At 43.9% G+C, this 26,255-nt stretch overlaps 1 protein-coding gene across 1 annotated transcript in view; it reads right to left on the bottom strand.

Annotated features, from left to right (window-relative positions):
- Positions 1–26,255, bottom strand: part of setbp1 (SET binding protein 1) — a 51,210-nt gene that overhangs the window by 23,030 nt on the left and 1,925 nt on the right. The window contains exon 2 of the mRNA XM_008418821.2: positions 14,003–14,603. Coding sequence (XP_008417043.1) covers positions 14,003–14,437 — 435 coding nt within the window. The 5' untranslated portion in view covers positions 14,438–14,603. The remainder of the gene's footprint in view (positions 1–14,002; positions 14,604–26,255) is intronic.

The following is a 26,255-nucleotide window of genomic DNA, read 5'->3' on the forward strand; positions in this document are numbered from 1 at the left end:
CCCCCCACCGCCACCCTCATCCCTGTTCCTCGTTCGTTCGTTCTTCCCACCAGTTCTCCTGGGAATAAAGACTTCCATTCATGCGCCTGAGGAGACCCACAGCGGGGGAGAGAAAAGAGGGAGGAGAGAGAGGAGGGGGTGGGAAGAGGAGGGGTTGTCAAGGTGAACGGTTTGCGGATGGCTGGGATCAGACCCACCGCTGCCTGAAACTGTACGTCTGTTTTTACTCGGCATGTTCCACTTCAACACGCTCTTCCCTACCTCAGATTCAAGCGGCTTCTGGGAAAGTTGGGTGGGAACATTTGGAAGTTTGGCTCCGAAGACAAAAAGCTCGCAAACTATAAAGTCCCCTTGCTAAAGCATCTATATTTTCTTCACTTTTCAGATTTTGTCAAGCTACAACTTGAAACCATGATGGGATTTTTTAGTGACAGATCAGCAGAATGTAGGGCTTAATTATGAAGTGAGAGGAAATGGTTTTTGATAATACAGTTCTAGATTTACTGCTGTCCTCCATGAGATGCTCAAAGCTTAAAATATTGTTTTATAGCCCTGATATAAACTTCTTCACAGCGTTCTCCCTGTTCTATGTGCGCCAGATCGGACGGATTTAATCTGAGATTAAATGATGACTCTATTTACTAATCAAATAATTTCTGACAGCAATAGGCTGCACTGGATTTCAATTAGATGGATCAAAGTAAAGAAGGCTGAAAAAAAACTGGATGTCAGACTTTTCTAATTTTCATTTTTATACAAAATTTTGAATCAAGCCACATTCATTTGCACTACACAATAATCACATGATAACAGCTGCATTGGTCTTCCCTTTATGAGGAGCAATTTTGCTTACAGAAACTTCAGCATCCATTTTGTTTGCTCTGTTATGTATTTATTTTGGATATTTAAAATATCTTCCAGTTCCAGTGGTACACGTTTGTTAGAAATGAAAGTTAATTGATCTTTGTGTACTTACGTTATTATGTCTTTGTTATTGTATTACTTGAAAACGGTCTCAAAACAACAACATTATCATTTATCCCAATAACTTTTGTGGCAATGTATCATCTAGCAAAATTTATTATCGTGACACGCCTATTTGCAACCACAAAGAGTTTTATTTTTTTTTCTCTAAAAACCCTGTTCTGTAGCATCATTGATGCTGCACGCCGTCACGTACGGCACACATTTGATCCTCTTAGACACGATCAAACGCGGGAGCTTCAGCGCACACGCGAGGCGCAGTGGTGGGTCTGGAGTAAAACGGTCCCTCATACGCCCTCAGCAGTAATCCTTGAGACTGGAGTGCTCCTAAAGATAGCAGCAAACCACCAAAGAGCCTCCTTGTCACGCTCTCTTCCGACACACTGAAAAGTTGATGGCTCAATTTAAACAAGAACCTCTGATTGGCTGAGCCAGAGCATGTTATTATGAGGCAGTTAGAGGTTTCTACTCGCGCCTTAATAGCACACACATTTACATGCTACACAAAGTATACGTCTAATCCCCACTATTACCGTTAATGGCGTGTTTGGGCTTTTGTATGTGCAGCCCGCCACAGAAAGGCACTGAGAGCCGTATTAGAGTCGTTTCACAGCGATTATGTACCAATCGTCCCTTTCATGGGGGTCAATGAACTTCAGCTGAGAAACGGCACAGATGACAATCAGTACACACTCTCGACATAAAGACAACACACACACACAGAGAGACGTTTGATACCCTTTGCAAGCCTCAAGATAAGTCAAAACTCACTTCCCCAACGCAGACACTCGTGCAGCACAAAGTGCACAAACCAACAGGAGAAGTTGTTTGCATTCTCTGGGCCCCATGTGACCCAATCGCACCGCTTCTCTCCAACAGGAAACAATTAACAGCCAATGAGCTGCTTTAAGGGATGACTTCCTGTGTGGAATGATTGGTAATTCAAGACAGAAGCTGTGTGCTCAGATTAAACGCTTCCTCTCTGCGGTCTGCAACAGCAAAGCCCCACTCACTGATTAGTTATTCACAAATTATGCAATCTAATGTATTTTATCTGCCTGTGTTAGCGGACAGCAAAGATCTGATAAGAGTAGACGGTCACCACAACCATGAACCCATGATGGTTAGTTCATGTGTTCATGAGAGGCAGTCTGTCTTAGCTGCAGATGTGCCATGTGGAGTATTACGAGAACATGGTTTACTCATTTAACAGTGAGTATAGTGCACAAAATGCAGCCACCCAAGAAAGATCTGGGTGTTTCCAGCATATTTGGACATGTGGGTAGTTAATGTACAGTTTAATTATACTAAAAAAAATACAATCAAACAATAAAAACCAAAGAAAATTCCTTTTAAAACTTCACACGCAGGCACACCACTTTAAATGAGCATGATAAGAACATTCACTACTCAGAGTTTTAAAGGTTTGTCTCATTTCAACCTTTGTTTGTTTGTTGTGCTCCTGACTAGTGAACATGATGAGATTCAAACAGTTGTCTGAGGACTTTAGAAAGACATTGGAGCAACTTATGAGTCAGTCATTCTACGGTACCGAAGAGGAGGAGATTCAGAATCCAAAAAAGCACAATGCTGTTGGTGACGTCTTTTTATAGGGACACTGAGGTTAATAATATGACTTGTGTCATTGAGTTGTCTCCCTGGGAGGCTCACACATGAACCGGGTGAGTCATTTATAGAGATACGATGGCGTGCCTTTCCACAGGGTATCTGCAGGTTTCAGCGAGTCAAATTTAAGACTTTTAAGACCTTTTTTAATGCCACCTTGAATGAAATTTAAGATGGAATAAACTATAAATGTAGGGGATGTTTGGGAGAGTTTTCTGCATTACAATCGGGCATAGCAAAAAACTGAAATTTCTGAGGTCTGTGGCTCTTGGCAGCAGCTTTGTGCTTCTCACACTGCATATGGTTCTCTACAGCCTTAACCCCGAAGTTCCAAGCTTTCCGCACAAAGGCAACGACCAACGTCATCAAGTCAATAAATTTGAACTTAATCCATGATAGACGCAAAAAAGCTCGCCAGTCACAGAACGCTATGAAGATGTCTGCAGGTCACTGCTTGACAGAAAAACTACATTATGCCTCTTTTAGAATTAAAGACCTGGATGCACGGACACCCTGTTTCCAGTTGTGGGAAACTAGACCAGTTTAGATTTGGCTCTAGCACAATCCATGGTTTAACAAGCCCTAAATGTGTCTCAGATAGACTCTTCTGTCCACCTTTGAAGTTTTACGGTTGTGAGCAGACAGTTTCTTCCTTGATCATCTCGTATCCTTGGATGGATCTTCAGCTTGCCAGCAGAGGAACAGGGAGAGAGTCAGAGAGGCTCTGTAATGACATCCTCAGTGACAGGGAGAATGGGAAAAGTGAGACACAATAGTCTTAACCAATCAGGCTGCCTGCCTCCCCTTAGGCCCCCTCTTACCAACAATAATGCCTTTGTGCGAGGCTGCACTCCACTCGTGTGTTCACAGACACGCACGCAGACCAAAGTGAAGCATCATGCACTTCCCAGCAGCCACAAAGAGACGCGGGTGAAGGAGAGCTGCAGGTCCAGAGCTGGGTCAAAGCTTAGCAGACTGCAGGAATTAAAGTGTGTGTGCATGATCTCAGAAATGCCTGTGCGTGCGTGTCTGCGTGTTTCTCTCCAGGCCCGGGCACATGACTGCAGCTGCCCCCTCTCTCCCTCGTCCAAACCAACACCCCCTCCTCGCAGTGGGTGAGAGGTCACACGGAGTGGCATTCCTCTCGGTCTGAGAGCGGACGCATATTTCACTGAGCGGTTTGGTCCAAAAGAGACCGACTGAGAAGGAGACACTGAACTGGAAGGGGGGGGGAGCAGAAGGTGAAAAAAAAAAAAAATGCAACAGAATGGGGCAGAGAAACGCAGGAAGAGCTGCAGCCGAGGCTGTGTGTGTGCGTGTGTGTGCGTGTGTGTGCGTATGTGTGCGTGTGTGTGCGTGTGTGCGTGCGTGCGTGCGTGCGTGCGTGTGTGTGTGTGTGCGTGCAGAGATGTTTGAGTGGTGAAATGAAGCAGCAAACAGAAAACCCTCGTGGCTTCTTCTCTGCTTCATAAACATTGCTGTTTGTTTAGTCTAAGCCGTGCCCAGGGACAGACACTCAGACATAAGGACAGACAGACAAGTCCTATTCATGCTGGGATCCACACTTAAGAGACAGAGCATAAATATGCAGCCAAACTACAGCAGGAGTTCTTCACAGAGCCTGGAGAGAAGACATGCGGGGCAATAATATGGTGTTAAGCGTAAGCTATGGTTATAACACAGTTACGTTTTATAAAAAAGAAAACCAGAAAGTCCCTCTCTGTTGCCAATTATCTGCGGACTTAAAAAGAGTTTAGCTCTATAATCTAAATGTTTACATGCAAATTGATAAGCAATAACCTATCAAAGAGATACGCATGGAAATCAGCTATTGATTGGAACAATCCTTGTCCCGACTTGTTGGAAACCCAAAAAGTCAATTTTCATCCAGTCAGTGAATATTAAATATTTCGCTGAAATGTTTAAAAATTAAAATCGGTCGACGTGGCCAACATGGCTTCAAAATAAAATCAGATTTTTTAAATACTAAATACAGTTTCTGATTTTAATCATTTTTCCCCTCTCCTTTTGTTTTTTTTTTTTTTTTTAAATTACAAATGACCTGAAATATTTTCAAAAACTAGCTTTTATTTCAATCTTCCCCTCTGGGAGTTGACCTGAATTCAAAGTCCAAATAAGTTCAAGCTGTAAAACATGCTTGTAAAACGAGATGGAAGGCCCTGGGTGGGCTGATATCACTCACAAGTCCAGAAACCCAACTAGTGCAATGATGAAAGAAGTGACTTTTCATAAATTAAATCTTCAAAAACAGAAAATTTCATAAATCGATCAAATCCAGCTCTAACTCATAAGTCAGAAGCATTTTTGACAGAGATACATCAGCTGTCCATTCAAGCCGAACAGAACACGACGGATTTAGCAACAAAGGTAAAGATCTACACTACAGGAAAAGCACACAATGTTTATAATCAGTGCTAAAACTGCTTTTATAGGACAATACATACAGTTTAAAATGTCAAACCTCTAATTATTTTTTTATTTGTTTTGAGACAACACCTGTTCACACACATGGTGTGACATCTCTGCTTCTGATATAATAAATATTGACTTTTTATTACAGTGAAATGTTGAGAATGTCGTTCCTACATGTACAACATATCCATACATATGTACAGAGATCATAGATCTTAAAGACTTATTGCAAAGTGTATCCATGGGTCAAAGCTACACAAACATTGGAAATTGGCCACAAATCTCTGATTAGCCCATAAATTCATAAAAGAAACAAAGTCACACAGATATTAGAAAAAAATATATTTTTAAATAGTTTTGAGGACCAAACTAGAAATTTTAGTTTGGATCAAAAGAAAGGAAGGAAGGAGGAAAGAATGGTGCTGCAAACAGTGATGCAAGGTGGAGGCGGTATTATGTTGTGGGCTTGCTTTGAACCCGGAGTGTAAGGATTAACTGTATAAAAATTATGAAATCTTTAGCAGAAAGTTTGGATTAATGAGTGAAAACAATGTCTAAAGAACATATCAATAAGTGCACGCGTCTCTGAAAAAAAAAAAAAGAAACGTTTGGAGAAACCTAAAATCTTTTTATTACTAAAAAGCCTCCTGCAGACTGAAAACAAGTGGAATGCATTGCAACAACAGACAGCAACAACCTACTCACTTAGGGTTTGTCCTATGAACAAAATGTCCTCAGTACCACTCCTTTGTAGGTTTTGCTGTAACACTTTCACTCTGAAACACCATGCATCTATTTCTGGAGACAATTTGATTTCAGGACCTTATCGTCAGATTTCGGACACTTTAACGTCTTTTTCTTTCAGCGATTTAGAAACGCGCACACTCAGAGACACACACACTGGCGTGCTCCAGACAGCTGATGGTGCCATCAGATTTCACTGACAAGCGCTTGTAGTGGGACTTAGTGAAAGTCGATACTCAGCACTTGCTTCTTTTTCTCCTTTGAATCCGCAGTCCGTTTCCTGCTCTCCCAGCACCGATTCCTGTTGGATCTCCACACGCCGCACCTCTCCTCTCTCACATGCACACACACACACACACACACACACACACACGCACACGCACACACACACACACACACTCACTGACCAACCACAGAGGGTTGATGAAGATAATGAAGTGACCGCCACAAGCTCAAGATGGTGTGACTCAACGTTATCTATGACCACAGAGAACATGAAACCACTGTCCCTCAGTGATGTGAATCAGGCTGATTCACATGTCCAAAAGCCAGAATCGCTCAGCATAGGTCCAGTGTGTTGTGCTCCCACACACATCCCGAATAACTTTCCAGCACCGACCTGTCAACACAACAGGTCTCAGAACGCCTCAGCACAATGAGCTGATTTGTCACAGAGCCATTAGCATTTCTTTAAATGCGAGCGAGCGCCTCAGGTTTTTATATAAAATATATTTAAAAAAACGCACCTAAAGTCGGACCGGCTTTTATAGCACGTCTGCATCTGCTGGAGGAGGAAGAGAGACCTACTGGGACCCGGACACAATAGAGAAAGAATAAGGCTTGACCTTTTGAGACCAAGTGAGAAGATGGTATGTGTGTGTCTGATTGAGAAATTAGCTACAGTCCCCACCAAATGGTCAGCACAGCCACACACACACACGCGCGCGCACACACATGCAAACAGACAGGCATCAAATCCAGTCCTGAGGGTAAGAAAGCAAAGGCCAGACTCCAGTTGTCTCAACCCTGACCCAATCGTACAAACAACAATACAGCAAACACACACACACACAAACACGCAGACACACACACACAAACACGCAAACACACAGGCTGGAGCTCAGCTATCACCTCTGCTTTTGAATGTCCAGCGGGGTCAAAGTTCACCTCTTCTTCTGCTTCCCCTCCAGCACTTCTTTGTGTGGCTCTGTGTGTGTGTTCACCATTGCTAACCATGCATTCATTCATTCATTCATTCATTATAAATCCAAAGCAGTTAGAGCGCTGCTGCAGACCTCATTCAGTCAACCTTGCAGCGTTGAGTATGTTTGTGTGTTTGAGTTTATGATCGTTACTCATATTCTAGAGTCATTAATCATCGAAGGCATCGCTATGTGAGGACTTGCCACTGTTTGGGGTCATCATCATTCTCAATTAGGCGTAGGACGATACGAGATTCTCACAGTTTCACGGTATCATGGTTTTCATACAGAAGTTCAAAACAAAACTATGTAATGTTTTAATGTGGAACGAATGTCTTTGACTCTAAAACAAACAAGGGATAACCATTCAAACTCCTGCAAAAAACAATAGTATCAAACCTTTCCGTAGTGAATAAAACCATATTGTTTTGACATTTTTAAAATAGAAAGAATGCCAAGAAAGGGAGATATTGATGATGATTTGTACAAAAATACTTGAAAACTACTCGATAGTAGAGACCACAGCAGTCCGCCAATACCGGAGACCACCCAGATTGTTCCTCATTGATCCCTGTAAATCTACATTTTAATAATTCAAACACCAATTAAACTGTACTATGAATTTATATGCTCAGTCTTAGCATTGCAACTAATATCTAGAGTCTTTTGTATGTCAACTCTTTGAAGCTACAGCAAGGAGCACCAAAGAACATCAATGTTTGACAAACATCACCCAACAGCATGTAAAGTAGTATTGCATGTAGTTATTTCTGCTTCCTGAGCTGCATTCACTTTCAAATATTTCAGAAAAATATTTACAAATGGGTGAATTTTCCAAAAATAATTTGAACCCATAAATAGGGGAATCCCTGAATACTGAACTGAGCCTGGGGTCTCGTGCTTTGTTTTACTTTCCCTTTAGTTTGCCCTAAATATGTTTCTAAAACATAATAAATACATGGTGCAGGCAACACTACCAGTACTTTCTGTTTTACGTTACATATCGCAGCGTAAATGTTTTTGTATATTGGCATCATAATTTGGTATTAAGATACTGTGAGAATCTCCTCTTGGCCCAGGTCTAGTTCTGAAAAGCAGACCAAGGTTAGTGCAGATCGCCAGGAAATAGATTTTAGAGAGGAAAACCTTGTGGATGTGATTGGCGAGTGAAAGACAAGTGAACAGATTGTGTTTTGACTGGACTTTCTGAAGATTTGGGAGATACCGAGAAGCAGATCAGAGGTTAGATGCGATATGTGTGTGTGTGTGTGTGTGGGGGGGGGGCGTGTGTGTGTGTGTGTGTGCATGCATGCGTGTGTGTGCATGCATGCGTGTGTGTGCGCGCGTGTGCACGTGTGCTGGTGTGTGTGCATGGGGGTCAGACACAGATGGACAGCTGGTGTTTCCGTGGTGCTAAATCACTCACCCCCACTACCCCTCCACCCCACTCCAGCTCACATGCACACAAACACATTCACATCTACCATCCCCCAATCACTAAAGGGAGACGCCCCTTAAAGCTTTCCCAGATCAGAGACTCAAAGGCTGCAAACACTGACAGCACACATGCACACACCAAAAACATCTAAATGAACAATTTGGGGGGTTTTAACCAAACGGACAGATACCAGAAACAGTCAATGGGACAGTAGGGTCAGACCGCAGCAGAGGTGATCATTTTATGTTTATACATATTCATAAATCAATCATGGATTACTCTCTGTGGGCAAAGCATGATGCATCTCACACACACACGCACACACACAAGCTGACACAGACGCTGCTGATTTTATGAGCTCATCAAGTCCCTCAGGTCACCAACCGCCATCTCCGACAGAAATAAGAAAAACAACATCCACATCAAACGTCCAAGCGTTCCCTGTGCACACACGTGCACGTATTGCGCGTACACACACTTGGCGTTGCGACTGTGACAGCATTAATTTCCCTGTATGCACTTGACTAACACATAATAATCCCAAACACTGCTGGGAGAAGACCACCAAGCAACAACACAGACACATGCACACGCACACAGAGCCAGTAGGACCACCAAGCAGAGGGGCTGTCAAGACAAGATAAGTGTGTATTTAGCGTCAAGCTTTCGGATGGGTCCACTAACACACACGCACACACGCAGAACAACAGCAACAACACACACAGCCCTGGCCCGGACTCCTGAAAAAGCTCTGGCTTATCTTTCCCCACAGATAGCAAAATGGATTAAGAGCCACATTTGGCACGTCCAGGGAACTGGACAGATAACCAGGAAAACACTCCCTCTAACTGCAATCACCGCTCAACATGATTTGTGTGTGTGTATGTGTTTCTCTCTGGGAGCAAAAAAGCAGCAAATGCTCTTTAGGTAGCTTCTGCCAAGTGAAGGCATCGAACCTGCAGACTGTGTGCCTGCGTGTGCGCGGCTGCACGAGCCTCCTCCGTGTCCGTAGGAGTGATGCAGCGGTTGACCCGGGATCCGATCTATTAAATCACACACATTCATCTTCTGAGCGCACACGGCGTGGGCCAGACAAAGAGCCGCGTGCGAGAGGACATCCAGCATGTGTGTGATGTCAGCTGGAGACAGAAAAGGGGAGCCCATCATACTGCGTTAATGTGGGCCCCGTCCCCTGACACGGCACGCTCGCTCTATGACGCCTCTGGTTATGGATGCCTGCTATGAAGATGATAGAAGAGTGAGATTCCCTTTAAAAGAAAAAAAAGGAAATTACCCCCGTTGCACCTCCCCTTTCTGCCCTCCCTCTTTCATAATCCTCTCACTAATAGAATAGTTTATTGTAAAAAAGCAAATAAGGCTCAACTGTTGTTACTGATAGCTGTAGAATTATGTGTATTTGTTGAGATGAAGAGATACAAAACCGTTATGAGCAAAAATGACTTTCTCCTTTGTCATCCTTGTCTAATTCTGAGCCTCAAACTGTGAATGACTGTAAACAAAACAGAGAAACCCGATAAGTTCCTCTTTGCTTTCTTCAGAATAAAAATATGCAGCAGTGATACAACATGGTGACTCTAGACCAACTTTCTGCATTGGTGGTGCTGCGTTTACTAAAGAACCTTAGTAAACAAAGTTCTTTGTTCGAAGCAGAATTACTGTTTAAAGAGCTTCTATGCACTAAAATTTAACATCTGAAGCTAAACGTCTTATTATGTTCAAGTAGTTAGTCATTGTATTCTCCCAGTGTTTAAAAATCCCTCATATACATTATGGAATGTATATGAGGGACGTCCAGGTAATGCATATACCTCAATTTAAAATTGGATTGGTGGCATTTAATGACTCATGACAGTGGCTGACAGTATCAAAACAACAATGCAACTCATGAACTTCTTTCGTTCTTACTTCAAACTAAGAGTCTCAAGAGTAGATAGAGGTGTCGAGCTTAAAGCACTCACTAATTTTTTTTTATTTTTTATTTTTTTTAAATCTCTCTCTTTCTCACTGATTATTTCTGTTTTTATTTTAATTATGTAAAGCACTTTGAAATGCCTTGCTGCTGAAATGTGCTATACAAATAAAATTTGATTGATTGATTGATTGATTAATGTCTCATTGCTCCCTTACGGTGTTCACACTTAGATTTTGAACTATAGTTGATCAAATGATATAGTCCTTTTTATGATATTGGCTGCTAACAGTCAGTCGTGGCATTCTCACAGTGCTTACAATCAGTCTTATATGGCATTGTTCTATTTTTTTTTTTTTTACTGAATCCTATAAATGCCACATGAACGACTTAGAAGTGGTTGAAGCTTCTTTAATGTGTTGTCGACTCGCCTGATGATGATCGTTAGCAGACTGTCAACACTCAACGAAATTTACAAAAATTCTTCCTAAGAGTTTTAGTTAGCGGTAGAACAAGGTGTGAAGCTTAAAGTACTCGCCCTCAGACCCAGAGGTCATAATAGCAGCTTACTCTTACTTCATCAGATGAAGTCATGTTCTGACAGAAACTGGATAGGACTTCATATGAAAGAGTTCACTCTGGGAAGGAAGACTTGAGGAGTTTCGATCTCTTCACGCACCTGATATTTATGTTTCCCAGTCTGCACACGCATGTTTTCTGCCCTTTAATTTACTGTCGAAGGTATTAATTACACAATCCCTATTTAAATCATTTCACCTTCCTTGACTGGGTGACACCACACAACAGAAAATAACTTTTAAAAAAGGGCACCATTTTCATCTCTTTCTACATGCTTAGCTTCTAATCGGGCTGGCCGTCTTTCCCGTTCTCTGTCTATTAGAGGGGCAAATCTCCCTCTTAATGGATTTCTATTGTATCCTCCCTCAGCCCCCTCCTCTATTCACCGCACTACACACAAACACACTCCCTCTGAGGGGGCCCCTTAACCAGGCTCTCCATATGCCTGACCTCCACCTCCTTTCTCCTCCTCTTTCCACAACCCCCTTCTCCTTCTCCTGCTCTGCTGCCGCCGCTGCCCCGTGCTGCCATCTGGTAGGGGCTGAAAAGAGTGATGGAAAAAGTGGAAGATGCGAGGGAAGAAAAAAAATGGCAGGGACAAGTGTGGAAAGAGAGATGGCTAAAAGAGATAAAGAGGGAGAGCGGGAAAAAGAAGTAGCTGCGGACACAATACAAGAGCGAGTGGAGAGGCTGTCCATCTGCTCCCCACCTCACTTCCCCTCCCCTTCTGACACACAGCCTCCCCTACACCACAAAGAGAGTTTTTAACCTCGACACACACGCACGCTCTCACGCACGGACGCACGCACACACCCACACACACACATATATCCAGGCATGCAGTGAGAGAGAGAGAGAGAGAGGGTCTCTTTAACCCGTTCCTCTCCAGTGAGCCTGCCTGGGGTGGCAGGTGATGGGTGGATGCAGGCAGACGACGTGAGGCGAGGGGCTGGGGGGGACGAGGGGTGGGAGGGTGTTTGTAATTGGAGGACGGAGCGGTGGGGATGAAGGGTTGAAACCGATCTGAACCAACACCAACACGTTCTCCCCTCCCCTCAGCAAAGCTCAGAAGACACCGGCGTTTCAGAGCCGTCACTATGACAACAATCTGTCAATCATCGCCAACCGGCGGGCTTCCTAATTAGGGGGCTGATGGCGCTGGATTATGACCGGCTGCCCGGGCTTCAGAAAGCGAGGCTCAGCCCACCATGCTTACCAACGGAGATAAACGCTGACGTTCGTTCGTGCTACGCGCATCTTGTCATGCTTTTTTATTTTCCTGCCTGAACAATCCCACAGGCAGGTCAGAAGGTCCACTGTGCGGTTAGACGACGAGTCCAAGAGAAAACCAACAGGAACTCTGGCTGTGGAGATGGATAAGTTTTCTCTGCCAGCTCCAAATCAAAAACCACATTTTGTTTTCTTTCCAAGCAAACGCTCCAAATGTTTAAAAAGGTTAATAAACAGGAACACACCACGATGTTTCCTTCCATCTTGGCCATGACTCTCCGCTTACATTAATTGCAAAGATTTACAATCAGCTAAAAAAAATTATATGAATAAATCTAGCAGCAGTAAATAAACCAAACTGAGACAGGATGAAGGTTTACTGGACAGCTACTGTCATGCACACTTACTTCGGACCTTTGTAGAAGAATGGCAAAAAGAAACTTGCTACAACTCGTGTAACACGGTGGTGGCAGAATGATACTGTGGCGGATTGCTGTTTCAGCAGGGACAGGAAAGCTGGCCCTGTTGCTCAGAGTAAATGGGTACATAAAGGTCAAAGGTCACTTTTAAACCACAAACATTAACGGGTTTTATTTGGATTTTATGAGATACACCAAGAAAAACCGTGCAAAACTGTAAACTGAAGCAAAATTAATATAAAATATATAAAAAGTTTGTTGCGTATACATGTTCTGCCCTTTTTAAATTCAAATGTACTTTAAAAACTTTTTTAAAGCGTGTGTTCAGACTCTCTCCATGCAGTCTGACCGAGCTTGAGCAGAAATGTTCAGCTTCTGTATTTGAAACCCAAAAGAAACAAAGTTCAGATGTGACTGAGGCAAAAGGGGGCTCTACAGTGTGATATGTTAAACACTTTGAAAACCATGTGCCGTTTTCCTTTCACCTCACTATTATGCAAACTTGTCTTCAAATCGTTAAAGTTTTGGGTTGCAAAAGTTTAAGGGCTGTGAGTGCTTTTGCATTTCTCAAAGTCTTGATAAACATTTCCTCGCAATGTTCCTGCTGATGCGATCGTGTCGACCAATGAAGCGCCTCAAAGTGTGTGAGAGACAGGAAGCCGGCTCAGACGCCTACCGAGGGGCTCTTTTACCTTGTGAGCCACTTGAGTTGGAGCGCAAACAACAGAGCAGAACACGACTCTGCAGCATGTTGACAACATGACACCGTTAGTCCTGCTGGGCCTGTCGCGCTCAGCGCCGCGGAGATGGCTGTCAGGTTTGGACACACACACAGCACCGTGTAGGTCAACACAGCCCGCAAACACTAGATTCCCCAAGGACCTGTACATACACAGTGTCACACACACCAGAAACCAGTATAGTGTGGGAAGGGTGATGGAGGGGGGGTGAGGAGGAGGTGAAGGCTGTGACCCACAAAGGCTGATTTCATTAAAGGAGGGAACAGGAGAGGAAAGGAAACAAGCAGTGAGTGGAGGGGACCGGAGAGGTCTCCGAGTCTATGACCACAAATGGAGAGGGCAGACACCAGCTGTCACTTGCTTGTGTCAGCCCTATTCTCAGCAGCTCTGTGTGTGTGTGTGTGTGTGTGTGTGCGCGCGTGCGTGTGGGTGTGTGCGTGCGTGCGTGTGTGTGATCTCAGTCAGAGTGGTTTCAGTTACAGCAAACTTTGACTCTTTGTAAACGTAGCTGGAGGCGACGATCAACAAAAGCTACGGATTGAGACGTTAGGCTGGACAGAAGTGTTTTTCACTTAAAGCCCATAAAGCGTACACAGCGTAGCCTACCTGGTGATTTATTACTGACTCTAAGTGAGTAAAGAAGAAGCAGGAGGAAAGTGGGGGGGGTGGGAACTTACCCTTTTTCTCGGGGGACCTCGCTCTTCGTCCTTGGGGCCCCGCCCTGCTCCTGCCCCGCCTCCTGTCCGCCCTTGTCGCCCCCCTTTGCCCTCTCCAGCCGGAGGTCGGATGGTCATCCTGATCTCTGGCGGGCAAATATAGTTCTCGAGGCTCTTGGGTGGCTTCTTGGTGCGTTTGGTGGTCTGGATCTTCAACTTGAGACTTCCCTCCTGGAAACTCGCTTCCTTGATGGAGAACTCCTGCTCCTCCATAAGCCCCTCCCCTTGCTCCTCTAGCCCCTCCCCCTCACTGGCAGCGCCGTTAATCACGTCATTGCCGTGCACCGGCCCGGCGCCTCCCGCCGCCAGTTGATGCTCCTCGCCGGGCCCTGCCCTGCCTCCCCGAAGGTCCGCCTCTTTGGGTCGGGCTGAGCCAACCAGATCCCTCGGCTCCATCCACGCTCCCGCCAGAGCCAGTCAGGATGGGGGAGGGGGGCGAAGCTCTGGCAGTCGGCCAATGGGAAGATTCAGTGCAGGGGTCTGGTGGGCTGCTTGGTGCTGTCAGTCAGCTACTGAGATTGCGTCCGTAGTCCCACAGGAACGCAGCGAAGCCAGGGACAATCTGCGAGAGAAGAGCAGGGGAAGAGCACGATTAGAGGGAGAAAAGGAGCTCTGCATCTTCTGTTCGCGTACAACCTCTCAGCACAGGCTTGTACGCTGTCAACAGCCTCACTGGCAGCCTGTTGGACGCGAAGACAGACATAATCATCACAGAGCTGCAGAGGCATGCTGCCAGACTCTGATTTGCATTTTGAATCTCACATAAATAAACTGATTTTTCACTTTTGTAGTGTTGTCTCAGTAGCTGCCTTCATCGATTCCAGCAGAGCGGTGCTGGCGCTCGTGATCAATTTCAAATAAGACATTCCTCTTCTCTGCTCTAGAGCCAGGCTCAAGTTATCCTGAGGACACAGGGCAGAAAATCTGAACAAAAATGACTTTCTCCTTTAAATCCAAAGCAGGGGGGCAAAGGGAGGGAGTCTTGCCGTGGAAGGGGGGGGGGGCTTCTCCGGGGAGAAGCAAATGCCAGCAGAGAAAGAAGGAGAGAAGGAATCTAAATTCCTTCCCCAGATGTGGTTTACGAGCTGGTCTGGAAAAACCAGCGTCTGAACTGTTTTACACACTCACATAGCAGCATTGCTGCACGCATGCATTAAAAACCCGTTATGCACATAAATACACATCCAAATGACAGTGTTGCTGTCATGGAGTAGGCTGCACTGCTGCACTCACACTGCTATTTAGAGAGAGGAGAATTTCTCACAGGATTAAGGATTTTAGCATCGGATCACTGTATATGCACATGCACGCTGTCGTCACCGTCACACACGCGCATACTGACACAGGCCAAATACACCGAGGTATAAACAGAAAGCAACCAAAACAAACACTAGACTACAGTTCTTACTACAGCTCCAGGGAATCCCATCAGTCAATATGACATGAGGCAGGACTGAGTGGAAGTGGGGAATGCTGTCTCACATGCTGAGTTGAGTCTGGCACCATTTACACTGATGTGAACCCGGACCGGACCACTGTCTGCAAACATGACTCAAGTAGGAGCTTTGCTGCTCGCTGGAGACACATAAAGACCTCAGTGTTCACAGCAAGCGGCAAAAAGAAAACATCCTCAACCCCTATTCAGGGTTACACATCATGAGGGTTGGAATACAACATTCATCCATCCATCCATCCATCCATCCATCCATCCATCCATCCATCCATCCATCCATCCATCCATCCATCCATCCATCCATCCATCCATTCATCCATCCATCCATCCATCCATTCACATGTTGTTTCATCCATCCATCATCAATTTATCCATCCATCCAGATGTTGGTTCATCTGTCCATCCATTCATCCATCCATCCATCCATCCATCCCACATCAGGTAATGGGGGGAAAAACATCCAGGATGGGAATCCCAGACATCTATCTCCCAGCGTCACTCTCCAGCTCCTTCTGACGGTAACCAAGACGAATGCAGGCCACAAGGGATGCACAGCCCCTGCAGTGGGCTCTGGGTCTCCCCCAGAGCCTCCTCCCAGTTGCACATGCAGAGAAACTTCCAAAGAGAGAAACCCAGGAGGCGTCCTGATCAGCTGCCATAACCACCAGGAGGAGAGCTCCTCTCTCCGTCTCTAAAGGCGAATCAAGCCGTCCCACGGGTGAGGCCTATTTCAGCCGCTTGTTCTCATCTCATGAACAGGCCTGTCATGACAACAAATTCTGCTGGATGACAAATTGTCCCATTAATTATAGTAACAAATGATAATATCCATTTTTAAGTAATAAAAATGGAAGTCCGCGCTCTCAAAGATCAGTGAACTTTAATTTCCAACGAACATTCAATACTGGAACCGGAAGACATTTTAAATATCAAAATAAATAAAACAATCAAAACAACAAATAGAAACAGACACTAAAGTTTCTGTAAACAAAATTTCTCTTTGAAAAACGAGCTAATTGAGACCAACACACTGGAGTGAAGCTCTTTGTCATCCAGCTTTTGGTAAAGAAAGATAAAAATCATGCAAATGGAAATAATCAAGCTCGTTTTAATTTATCACGTGATTAATCGATTCATTCCTTATGGCGACAAGCTTACTAATGGCCATCGGTGAGTGGTGGATAAATCTGTAAATTCAGAGTTCTGCTTTTTGCTAACAGACTGAAGAGACCGCAGTGGTTGCTACCCCACCTTCCACCCCATGATCACTTGTGAACAAGATGGCAAGATAAGGACAGCAGACCAGCCTCTTCCATTTAAGAACCAGACCAGATCCAGGATCCAGACTTTGGGAGCCGACTGCCACCCTGAAACAGTTCGGATAAAACCCAAACCAGAAACCTTCCTCTCTACTATTATGCCTTGAGACCCTAAGCTTAGCATTACCTGGATGTTTTTTCTCAATGTGCTTTTTCTGAGCAAGAGTGAAAAAGCAATCCTCTCAATCACAATACCGAAGAAACCTCCATAACACAAGCTCTTAGGAATAAATATCATAATTCGGAGATTTTATTTAAAGCAGAGTTTAACTCTCTGTTGTGTTTTAAAGTTGCAAATCCTAAAAAACTTCACTTTACTAGACTGAAACAACTTATAAGCTTTCCTGATAGGAATCTGAAAATTAGAGAACAGCAGTGGTTTTATTGTTAAGGTGTATTTTAACATTAAATGTGCTTTTCCTTTTTCGAGCAGACTGTGGAGCTTAAAATAGTCCAAAGTGTTTCTACTGTTCCCATTCAACAACGCTGCTTTTCACCAAAACACTTTAAGCTATTAAACAACAATCGGTTTTCAGTGTAAAAAGAGACAAGCTTTCTGAAAGCGTCACAGTGGTAAAAACATTCAAATCCCCAAAGATCACAAGGCAATAGTATGAAATGTTGATTTTAACGGTTAATAATGGTCGCAGGTTTTAACATTTCGGACTTGTTAAAATGTTTTATAACTGTGTTGCCTTGAAGCACATCTGTCTCCAGCTGTCAGTCAGGCAGTTCATCACAGAGGACAACCAGCCCAGCATGCACACACTGCAGGGCATTTTAGAGAGGCCAGCTAGCTGATTGTGGCTCAATGAGAAGTGTCGTTGTCTTGAATCCTAAATGTGTGGGTTCAGATCCAGCCTCCTACCGTCACATGTTGGTGTGCCTCTGGGCAAGGGACTTCTAACCAAGTGGCCTGATCTGCATGTGTGGGTATGAATGTGTGACACAGCAGTGATTTTTGTCAATGCGGTTCTAATGTGAAGCACTTTGAGTGGTTGGTATAGCTAGAAATACCCATTTAACCTAACAGTGATGTTTTGGACTGTGGGAGAAATCCAGAGAGAAGCAGGCATGCGCCAGAAAGAACAGAAAAAGGATTTGGACTCGGTTCTCCTACCGTTTCACCACCATGCAGCTTCGAATTATTATTATTTTTTTTTTTTTCGCAAAATGACATTGAAAAATGTGTTTCCCAAAGTCAAAAATCAAGACAAACTTCTTGAATCCCTTTTCAACCAAACATTCAATAAAAAACAATAAGAGTAGAACTGTTTTCATTGGCCAGTAGAATAACCTCATGCACAACCAAATCCAAACCTGAAGAGAGCTTTGAAAGGGAAAGGTAGCAGAAACCGTCAGCAAACCAGCGCAAGAAGCTTCTAGGTAGCTACAATAAGCACAGAGTAGACGTTTCTACCAAAGCCTTTCTGGAGCTAAGAGCCACTTATAAAAACAGAAAAAGTCCTAAAGAATTGGTTTTATTTCGCACAGCCTGAGAGCAAAATGATCTATTACTTTTCTGTAAAGGATCGAGGGGAGTCATCTTACTTTGGTCATGGTGTTTGTGTTTTTCTCCTAGAAGTAAATCCACTCTAATTTGTAAACCCTGCTTAAAAAGCAGCTAGCGTTATAAAGTTAAGCTGAAAGTTGATTTAGAAAAGCTACTTCAAGCAGGACATATCAAATGAAAGAGTTCTTATCAACAGAGCTGCCTAACCTTTAAAGATTCATTAAAAAGTAAAACTACAACTGCAACCCTATGCAACACCATTCGGTGCGCAAATGGTGATATTTCAACAAACACTAGGAGTAACGATGCAGAGAGAAGCTGCCTAGCAACAAGAATTGATCAACTGTCAGCTGTGGCTGGCCAAGAAGTCAAAAAGCTGATCTCTATCAATAAATGAAAGCTCCACAATAAGTGCGACCAGATGACGCTAAAACAGCTCTTTCATGTGGATTCTGTGTGAAGAAGACTCAAAGCCAACAATTTTCAGGTGTTTAAAACATGCACTTTAGTAAATCCATTTTAAAATGTATTTTCTAAAAGCCTGTCGTGAGGAGTCTGTGGTTCATTCGAGCGGTGACAGAGTGAAAAAAAAAATACAACAGGGAGGTCGAACAGAGTACACACAATTTGCTCTGGTTTATCTTTTCGAGCTTTCGGCCCCTGTCTGTTAATGAGCATCCAAGATTTAGAAAGAGTGGCAGCATTTTGGAGTGAAATCAAGGAAATTCTCTCAGCTAAACACAGAAAAGCAGATCTGGTAATGCTAACCGTGTTAAACGCTAACGTCGCAATCTAAAGATAGTTTAAAATGTGAATTCTAATTACTCTCCTTTTGTTTCAATATAACAACAAAAACCTGGATTGATAATTTCCTACTTCCAACAAAGTTTGGGGGAGAGGAGGGTTACACCCTGGACAGGCCACCTGTCCATTACAGGCCTCTGCTCCCAACACAATGTTAACATTTTAACTGGTGATCGGACTCTTTAACTTCACCCCCAGTTCCAGATGAAGGCAGGTCTTCTGACCTGAAGATTTGTTGCCGTCATCGGATGGAGTCAATGTTTTTATGCAGCTCAAATAGAAAGAACTAGTGCTAAACCACCACCACCTCCAGTTTAGCTCCGAAACTGATACTGTTAAAAAAAAGAAAAGAAAAGCAAGAGGAAGCTGCAATCAAAAGGCTCTGCACCACAATAAGAATCACTGATGCTCACAGCAAGGAGAAGAAAAACCCATTTCAGACAAGGTTTCTTCTTTTAATGAATAAATAAATCAAATATTTAATTGCTTGAAGCATAAGTTTTACTCTTCAGATTCAAGGGTACAGACTACTCAGAAGTTTTTATTTCCTTTTAAGAAAACTTCGGTTTTTAACAGATTTTTTTTTTCAAGTTGCAGAAAGTATCCATCAGTCTCTCTGTGGCGAACATTATTTTCCTCTGTGGTAGATCTCCACATCTTAAATGCAAAGCCTTTTTGGCAGCCCGAAGTCTCGGATGTCACAGCCTCCGTGATTTAAGTCTTCCCCTAAACAGTTCTACAAACAAATCCGGCTCACTGTACGACCGCACATTGGGAAGGGTTACATCAGTCTGTAACAATGATACATAAATAAAGCAGCCAACATGATCAGCTTGATGGATTGCCCATCTCAGGGGTGTCTTTCATACCCCTCTAGAAAGAATGAAAACCGCTCGCTTCCAGTAAGAAATCCCTGCAAAAAACAACAAAAAAAAAAAAAGAGGAGCTCTAAACCACCGTTGTGGTGGCTTCGATGGCTTCTGGGTTTGACAGAAATAACAGCAGATATTAGGTCCGGCCTGATCTCTCAGAGTGCCCACATGACCCACTTTGGTCCTCATGCCAGCCGAGTGACTCGCCCCCTGTGGTATGTGTGAAAGCCACCCTGGTCATCATGTGACTGCGAACAATGACAGGAAAAAAAAAAGACACCGATGCCAACCACAACGAGACACACACACACACAGGTTCACAGATCGAAAACACACACTTTGAAGATTTGCGGCCTTTTACCACCATGACCCTATATGACAGAAGAGTGGTATTAAGCATTAGTCCAGGCTATTACTACGTAAACTACTTAGCTAGGTCATGGCTCCTTCTCCTCCCTCCCTGCTCAGCTGCCCTAAGAAGTGTTTAGTACAGTTACTGGCAGGCCCGGAGAGTTTATGTAAGCCTGACCCTTCCTCGGGCCTCCCTCACTTACTTAGCCCGAGCCTCACTGTCTCCTCTCTCCTACACACGCACACACACACACACACACACACACACACACACACACACCCACACACACGCACACACACACACATGCAGGAGTACACATACACACCTCAGCTAGCCTCAAACAGCAGGCTGATTGTGAGAGGCCAGACTCGCTGCATAAATAGCTTTATTATGCTCTCAGAACTGCCAGAGCTAACCAGCTTCGCTCTCAAATAGCATAAGGTCGAGCGAGGAGGGCCACGCAACGTTTTGTCTAATGATGAAACACCGATAATGGAACACAGATGGACAGAGGAGAGAGACGGTGCATGATGCAAACGTACAGACAAAACTGAGGAAGAAAAGAGTGTTAGCGAAAAAACGGAGAGTGAGACAGAGGGAGGGGAAGGAGGAGTGGGGGTGGGGGGGTGGCAGCAGAAACACAACCTTTTAAGGCTGCATACCCAGCAGCTCAGTGCCTGAGGTGGACTCGCAAATAGCTCATACACACATGGAGACAAATGCATGCACACACACACATTTACAGATTCAGATGCACACCAAATGACTGATTTTTTTTTTTATTTGCACAAGCTAGTGATCCCCCCCCCCATCTTTCTTTTTCATGTGAGAGAACCAGCACAGTCTGTGGCTGCAGATGAGTATCTTAATGAGAGGCAGAACACTGTCTTTACATTTATCTGATTTACTCTTTTAATACAGCACTGAAATGTTTCCAACAGGACGTAGTCTTAGCTTGGAGGAAAATCCTAAGAAGTGGGCCCGGTCGTCTTCTGGTGTTCACAAGCAGAGCCTGCCTGATGCATAAGCAAACTGAGCGGCTGTCACAGAAGTCAAGTGTAAATATGTAAAAAATGTCAATATTTACTGTGTGTTATGCGGTAACCACAGTTCTCATCTCTATTTTTAAAAGGTTGTGTGTAATATCTGTTTACTCAGACTTTTTCTGAGTAAACAGATTTTGGTTTTGAAGCAACTCAACAATTTTACCATCTTACTTTTCAACTTAACTACAGAAACACAGAGAACCTGCTGAAGACACGCTGATGAGAACCAAATTTCTGATCCCAAAATCTGATTTCTCTTTGAGAACTATAATATATAGGAAGAGGAAGGAAAAAACAGCATTCAGAATATTTTTTTATATCCTTGCTACTGATATTGTCCCTACAGTACTTTAAAAGCAGAGATGATGTCACTCTCAAAGTGACATCATCTTTCAAAGTTTTAAGATTAGAGAGTTAATCTATCTTTTTTTAAAAGCCTTTGGGACCCATATTTGCAATTAGCACAGTTAGCTCAGCTAGCATTAACATTAGGGTGGCCTAAATGTGTATTTCCTGGAGCAGTGGCTCCAAAGGTTGAGACTGAGATCACAGTAGGTGAAAAGAGTCAACAACTGGGCTCTAAAAATTCACTTCAGAAAAAAATTGATTGGGGAAGGAAACAAGATGCCTCGTGATAAAGTTATTACCCCCTAAATAAATCAAGAATTAACTGTGAATAACTTGTTTGTTTGATTTTTTTTTTTTAGAAAACTGGATTCAATGCACTGCTAGGTCTGTGCAATCAAGAAGTCATTAAAACATAGAAGAAATCTAAAAGATCTAAAAAAAAAAAAAGTAGCACATTATGACCCAAATTCCGAAAATAAGAAAGAAAAGAAGAGAAAGTTACTGACATATACTAGTCTGAAAAGGTTTAAAAAGTCATTTCTAAGTGTTTAGGACTCCAGAGAACCACAGTGAGTCATTATCCCCACATGGAGAAAGCATGAAACAGTGGGGAACCTTCCCAGGAGTGGCTGGAAAGAACACCAAGCCTCTTCTCACATTTGCTAAAAGCATCTTGATAAGTGTACACTGTGCATATTGCATTACATGTTAGTACGCTGATGAGACAAAGGCAGAACCTTTGGATGGTGCGTGTTCTGTTCATCTGGCACAAAACGCAGCATTTCAGAAAAAGAACATCTTACCGAGAGCAAAACATGGAGGCGGAGGTATTATTGTTAGGGGCAGCTTTGAAGCAGCCACTGAAGAAACTCTGAATCTCTAAGTGAAAATCCGGAAGAGGAATTTCTGGCCATTAGTTTGAGACCTTACAAAACAAAAACCTGCTTCTTGCATCTGCCTTTTTAGTTTGTTCGACGTCAACACTTGTTTAGTGATCTGAAACATTTAAGCTAAAACAAAAAAGCCAAACAAGCTAACTCTGCAAGGGGGCAAATCCTTCTCACAGGACCGCATTGCTACTAGAAGAATAGTGCATTAATGTTTGAACATGGATGATATAAAGGGGATATTAGGTGGGCTCTGATGAGTTATGGTTGTTTGAAGGGGCCCCAAATCAAATTCAGCTTAAGGTCCCGGACAGCCTTGGACAGGCTCGGTTCACAAATCAAACAAGCGGAGAAGCGAGTTTCTAACTTAGATGACCGGCAAGGTGAAAGAAGCCATCAAACGGATTATTCTAAAGATCATGACTCCTAGAACAAACGCTCCCGTCTCTGGCTGCTCAACATGGACGGCACATGCATGAGCTCGACTGTAAGGTGGCAGGAAGGACGATCATAAAACACCACATGTGGGGCAGCCATAATTGAAAATGATGGTCCTTGGAGTTGGCTCATGAAGAGATGCACACGCACACACACACATACTGAGAAACACACACACACATGCACACACACACACACGCACCCACACACACACGCACGCGCACGCACGCGCACGCACACACACACACACACACATACACACACACACAGAGATCCCCAGGACAAACCATATGCCAGGTAGCAAGAAACCCATCCTCACCTAACTACACCCTGCACAAGCAGATGAATGTTAAACCATTTTAACTGCAGCAGAAGCCACAAAATGGCTGTCAGCAAAAAAAAAAAAAAAACACCTCCCCTACTCTCCCACTGTCTTCCTCCTTCCCCTCACCCCCCACTCCCCACCTCCGTTCTCTTCCTCTCTTCTCCCTCTGCTACCACTTTCCTTCGCCCTCCACCTCACTCCCCCCCCCACCCCTCACTTCACTCCCTCTTTCTCTCAGAGCGCTCTGCCAAAAGGTGCTCCAGTGCCGATATTCTGTTCACAGAGACTGCCAACAGTTAGATTTGTCCTTGGATCCCGTTCACATTCCCTCCCTCCCCTCTCCTCTCCCTGTGATCCTATTTCGACCTGAGGTCCTCAGCCCAGAAGGGGATACACCTAATCGATTTCTCATGCTTTAATTTAAAGGTGGCACAGGCATCTTGTTACCCAATAGGGGAGTAACAACAGCCAGCTTGGTACTTTTTATGCCGGGGAGAAAAAAAAAAACCAAAAAAAAAAGATGAAATTGCTGCCCTGTTTTTTGAGTGGGGGAGGGGGGCTGAAAGTGCTAACGAGACAGGATCGATAAAATTACCTCTATTATCCATCCTTCAACATGGTCATGCACTGCCTGCCCTTTATCACCCACATGAGCTCACTTCCACAACTTCACTCCCGCACGTTCAGGAGAGCTGACCGAACGTCGCCTCTGCTCCCTCCACCCTCCAGCTGCGCTCGTCTTCAGGTGGATCTGGACCGGACAGGAGTTTTTAAAAGGCCGATATTCTTCCTTCATCAACGGCACAGCACCAGCACGTGCATTCACTCATTTCGATTCTATTTTCTCGTACCCAGAACATAAAAAAAACGGACCAGGTATTGATCCAGAGAGCACAGACTGGAAGAAACGTGCATGTTCTAGCATTTCTGCATCGGGGTGTAATGCATTTAGGCTACAATGTATCTATTATGCACTCTGTCTTTAGGCTCAATTCACAGGTTTTCAACGAGTTAGCACTGCAGACTGAGGTGGCCGTTGAAGACGGCTGACTTTGTCTCTGTTTGAAAGTGTCAGTGACGACTCAGTCATGCTTTTCAGATCACTGTCCTGTTAAGATGCCAAATGAACAGAACCCAGCGGCTTTTTAACTTTAAACGATTTGGAATATCAAAGAATGTTTAATGTGTTTCACTTTAACAAGGCCCCACACTTCAGTGAAGTGGACCAAAACACTGTTTGGAAGAAAAACAGTCCCGCAGCATCACAGAACCCCCACCATGCTGTACAGTGGGTATGAGATGCTTTTCATTCTTTGTCTCAGCCCTGACTCATTCGTGGTGTTTCTTGCCAAAACACTCAGTCTATGGCCGACTCCCATTTTGCTACTTATCCTTCATCGTTAGCCTTCGACCCTACTTTTCTCTGGGAGTCCCGATAGTTTCTGTCACATAGGGAGGAGGCGAAGGGGCCAGAGCTCCAACAAAGTGATCTTTTAATAGTGGAAACTACAGAACAAATCAGATTTATTACAACGTTACATGAGGGTTTGGATGCTGGGACTTTTGGACTCGTTTATTCAACTCCAACAGAACAACAATCAGAAGGAACTTGATGTTATTTTACAGCCTGAAAAAGTCAGAAACATCTGTGGGGGGGTTTTATGCTTCACGTAATGTGATGCTATGCGATGAACTGTCAATGATAAATGAAGATGAAGGAAGTGGGAGAAACGTCTGACTGAAGGGCAGATTGTAGCGAGGTGAACATTTCCCTGGACCAAAGACCCACAAACATCAAAGTTCTGCTCAATAGATGCAGAGCAGAACCTTGAATCCCATTTCCTGGTGTCACCTCTGACCCTTCACGCTGAACTCAGGTAAAGACAGGCACATTCTAATGAAATGTCAGGCGCTCCTCGCGTTAAGAAGCTAAAAATGAACTTACTTCAATGTAATTGAAATAGTCAAGATTGTTTCTGTGATCCATTATCAATGAAACACAATATAAGGTTCATGACTTAAATAGGATAAATTAAGCACAGTATTTTTAAATGTCCTTCAAAAAGAACCGAGGTTTACTCATCTGACTGCAAGTTTTGTGAAGCGTGTCAAACTTTGAAATATTGAATTTAGTACTTTTTTACACAAGGGTGAAAGCTGAAATTACATACAAGTAGACCTAACCAGGTTTGAAACTTGTTATTGTGACTGAAATAAGTAGAAACTAAATACACTGACATGCATCAAACTACATCCTAACAGTGGTTTGTGGAACAAGCAAGAAAACGACATCCAATGCAGGACTCCTGTCTGTTTACATGTCACATATGGGCCGTACGTTCAAGCACGTGTAATCAGCAAGAGCTGATGCTGCATCATCTGATCACTATCCTGCTAAAAGATCCCGAGGCAACGGAGGCCGCCACATTTCTTAGTACTCTAAGAGTCCAAGGCCACTGGAACAGAAAGTGGCCCATAGCATCACAAAACCTCCACTCTGTACTAAAGAGTAGGCACGAGGCGATATATTCATCCTTTGTTTCATGCCCCTGGATTGGCTGTTTGTTGGGGGAAAATTTGATCTTTGGTCGACTCTGGTTTCATTTCATTCCCCTTGATGCTACTGTTGGCCTCCGGTCGTGTGTTTCTCAGCAGTAAGTCATCCTAATCGTTTCTGCAGTGTAATTAAAGGGAGCTGTGTTTTAGCTCGAGCAGGTCCTGGCTGTCCACCTGAACTGACAAAACTAAAGATCATTTATCAGAGAATCACCTAGGTGAGAGAGTCATGTTAACCCCAGGTGAGCAGCAGGCGTGGACGACTCAGGAGAGAGAATATTTAGTTTAGAGTGGCATAAGA

This window comes from Poecilia reticulata, linkage group LG9, assembly GCF_000633615.1.
Source record: "Poecilia reticulata strain Guanapo linkage group LG9, Guppy_female_1.0+MT, whole genome shotgun sequence".
Taxonomy (NCBI): Eukaryota; Metazoa; Chordata; class Actinopteri; order Cyprinodontiformes; family Poeciliidae; genus Poecilia; species Poecilia reticulata.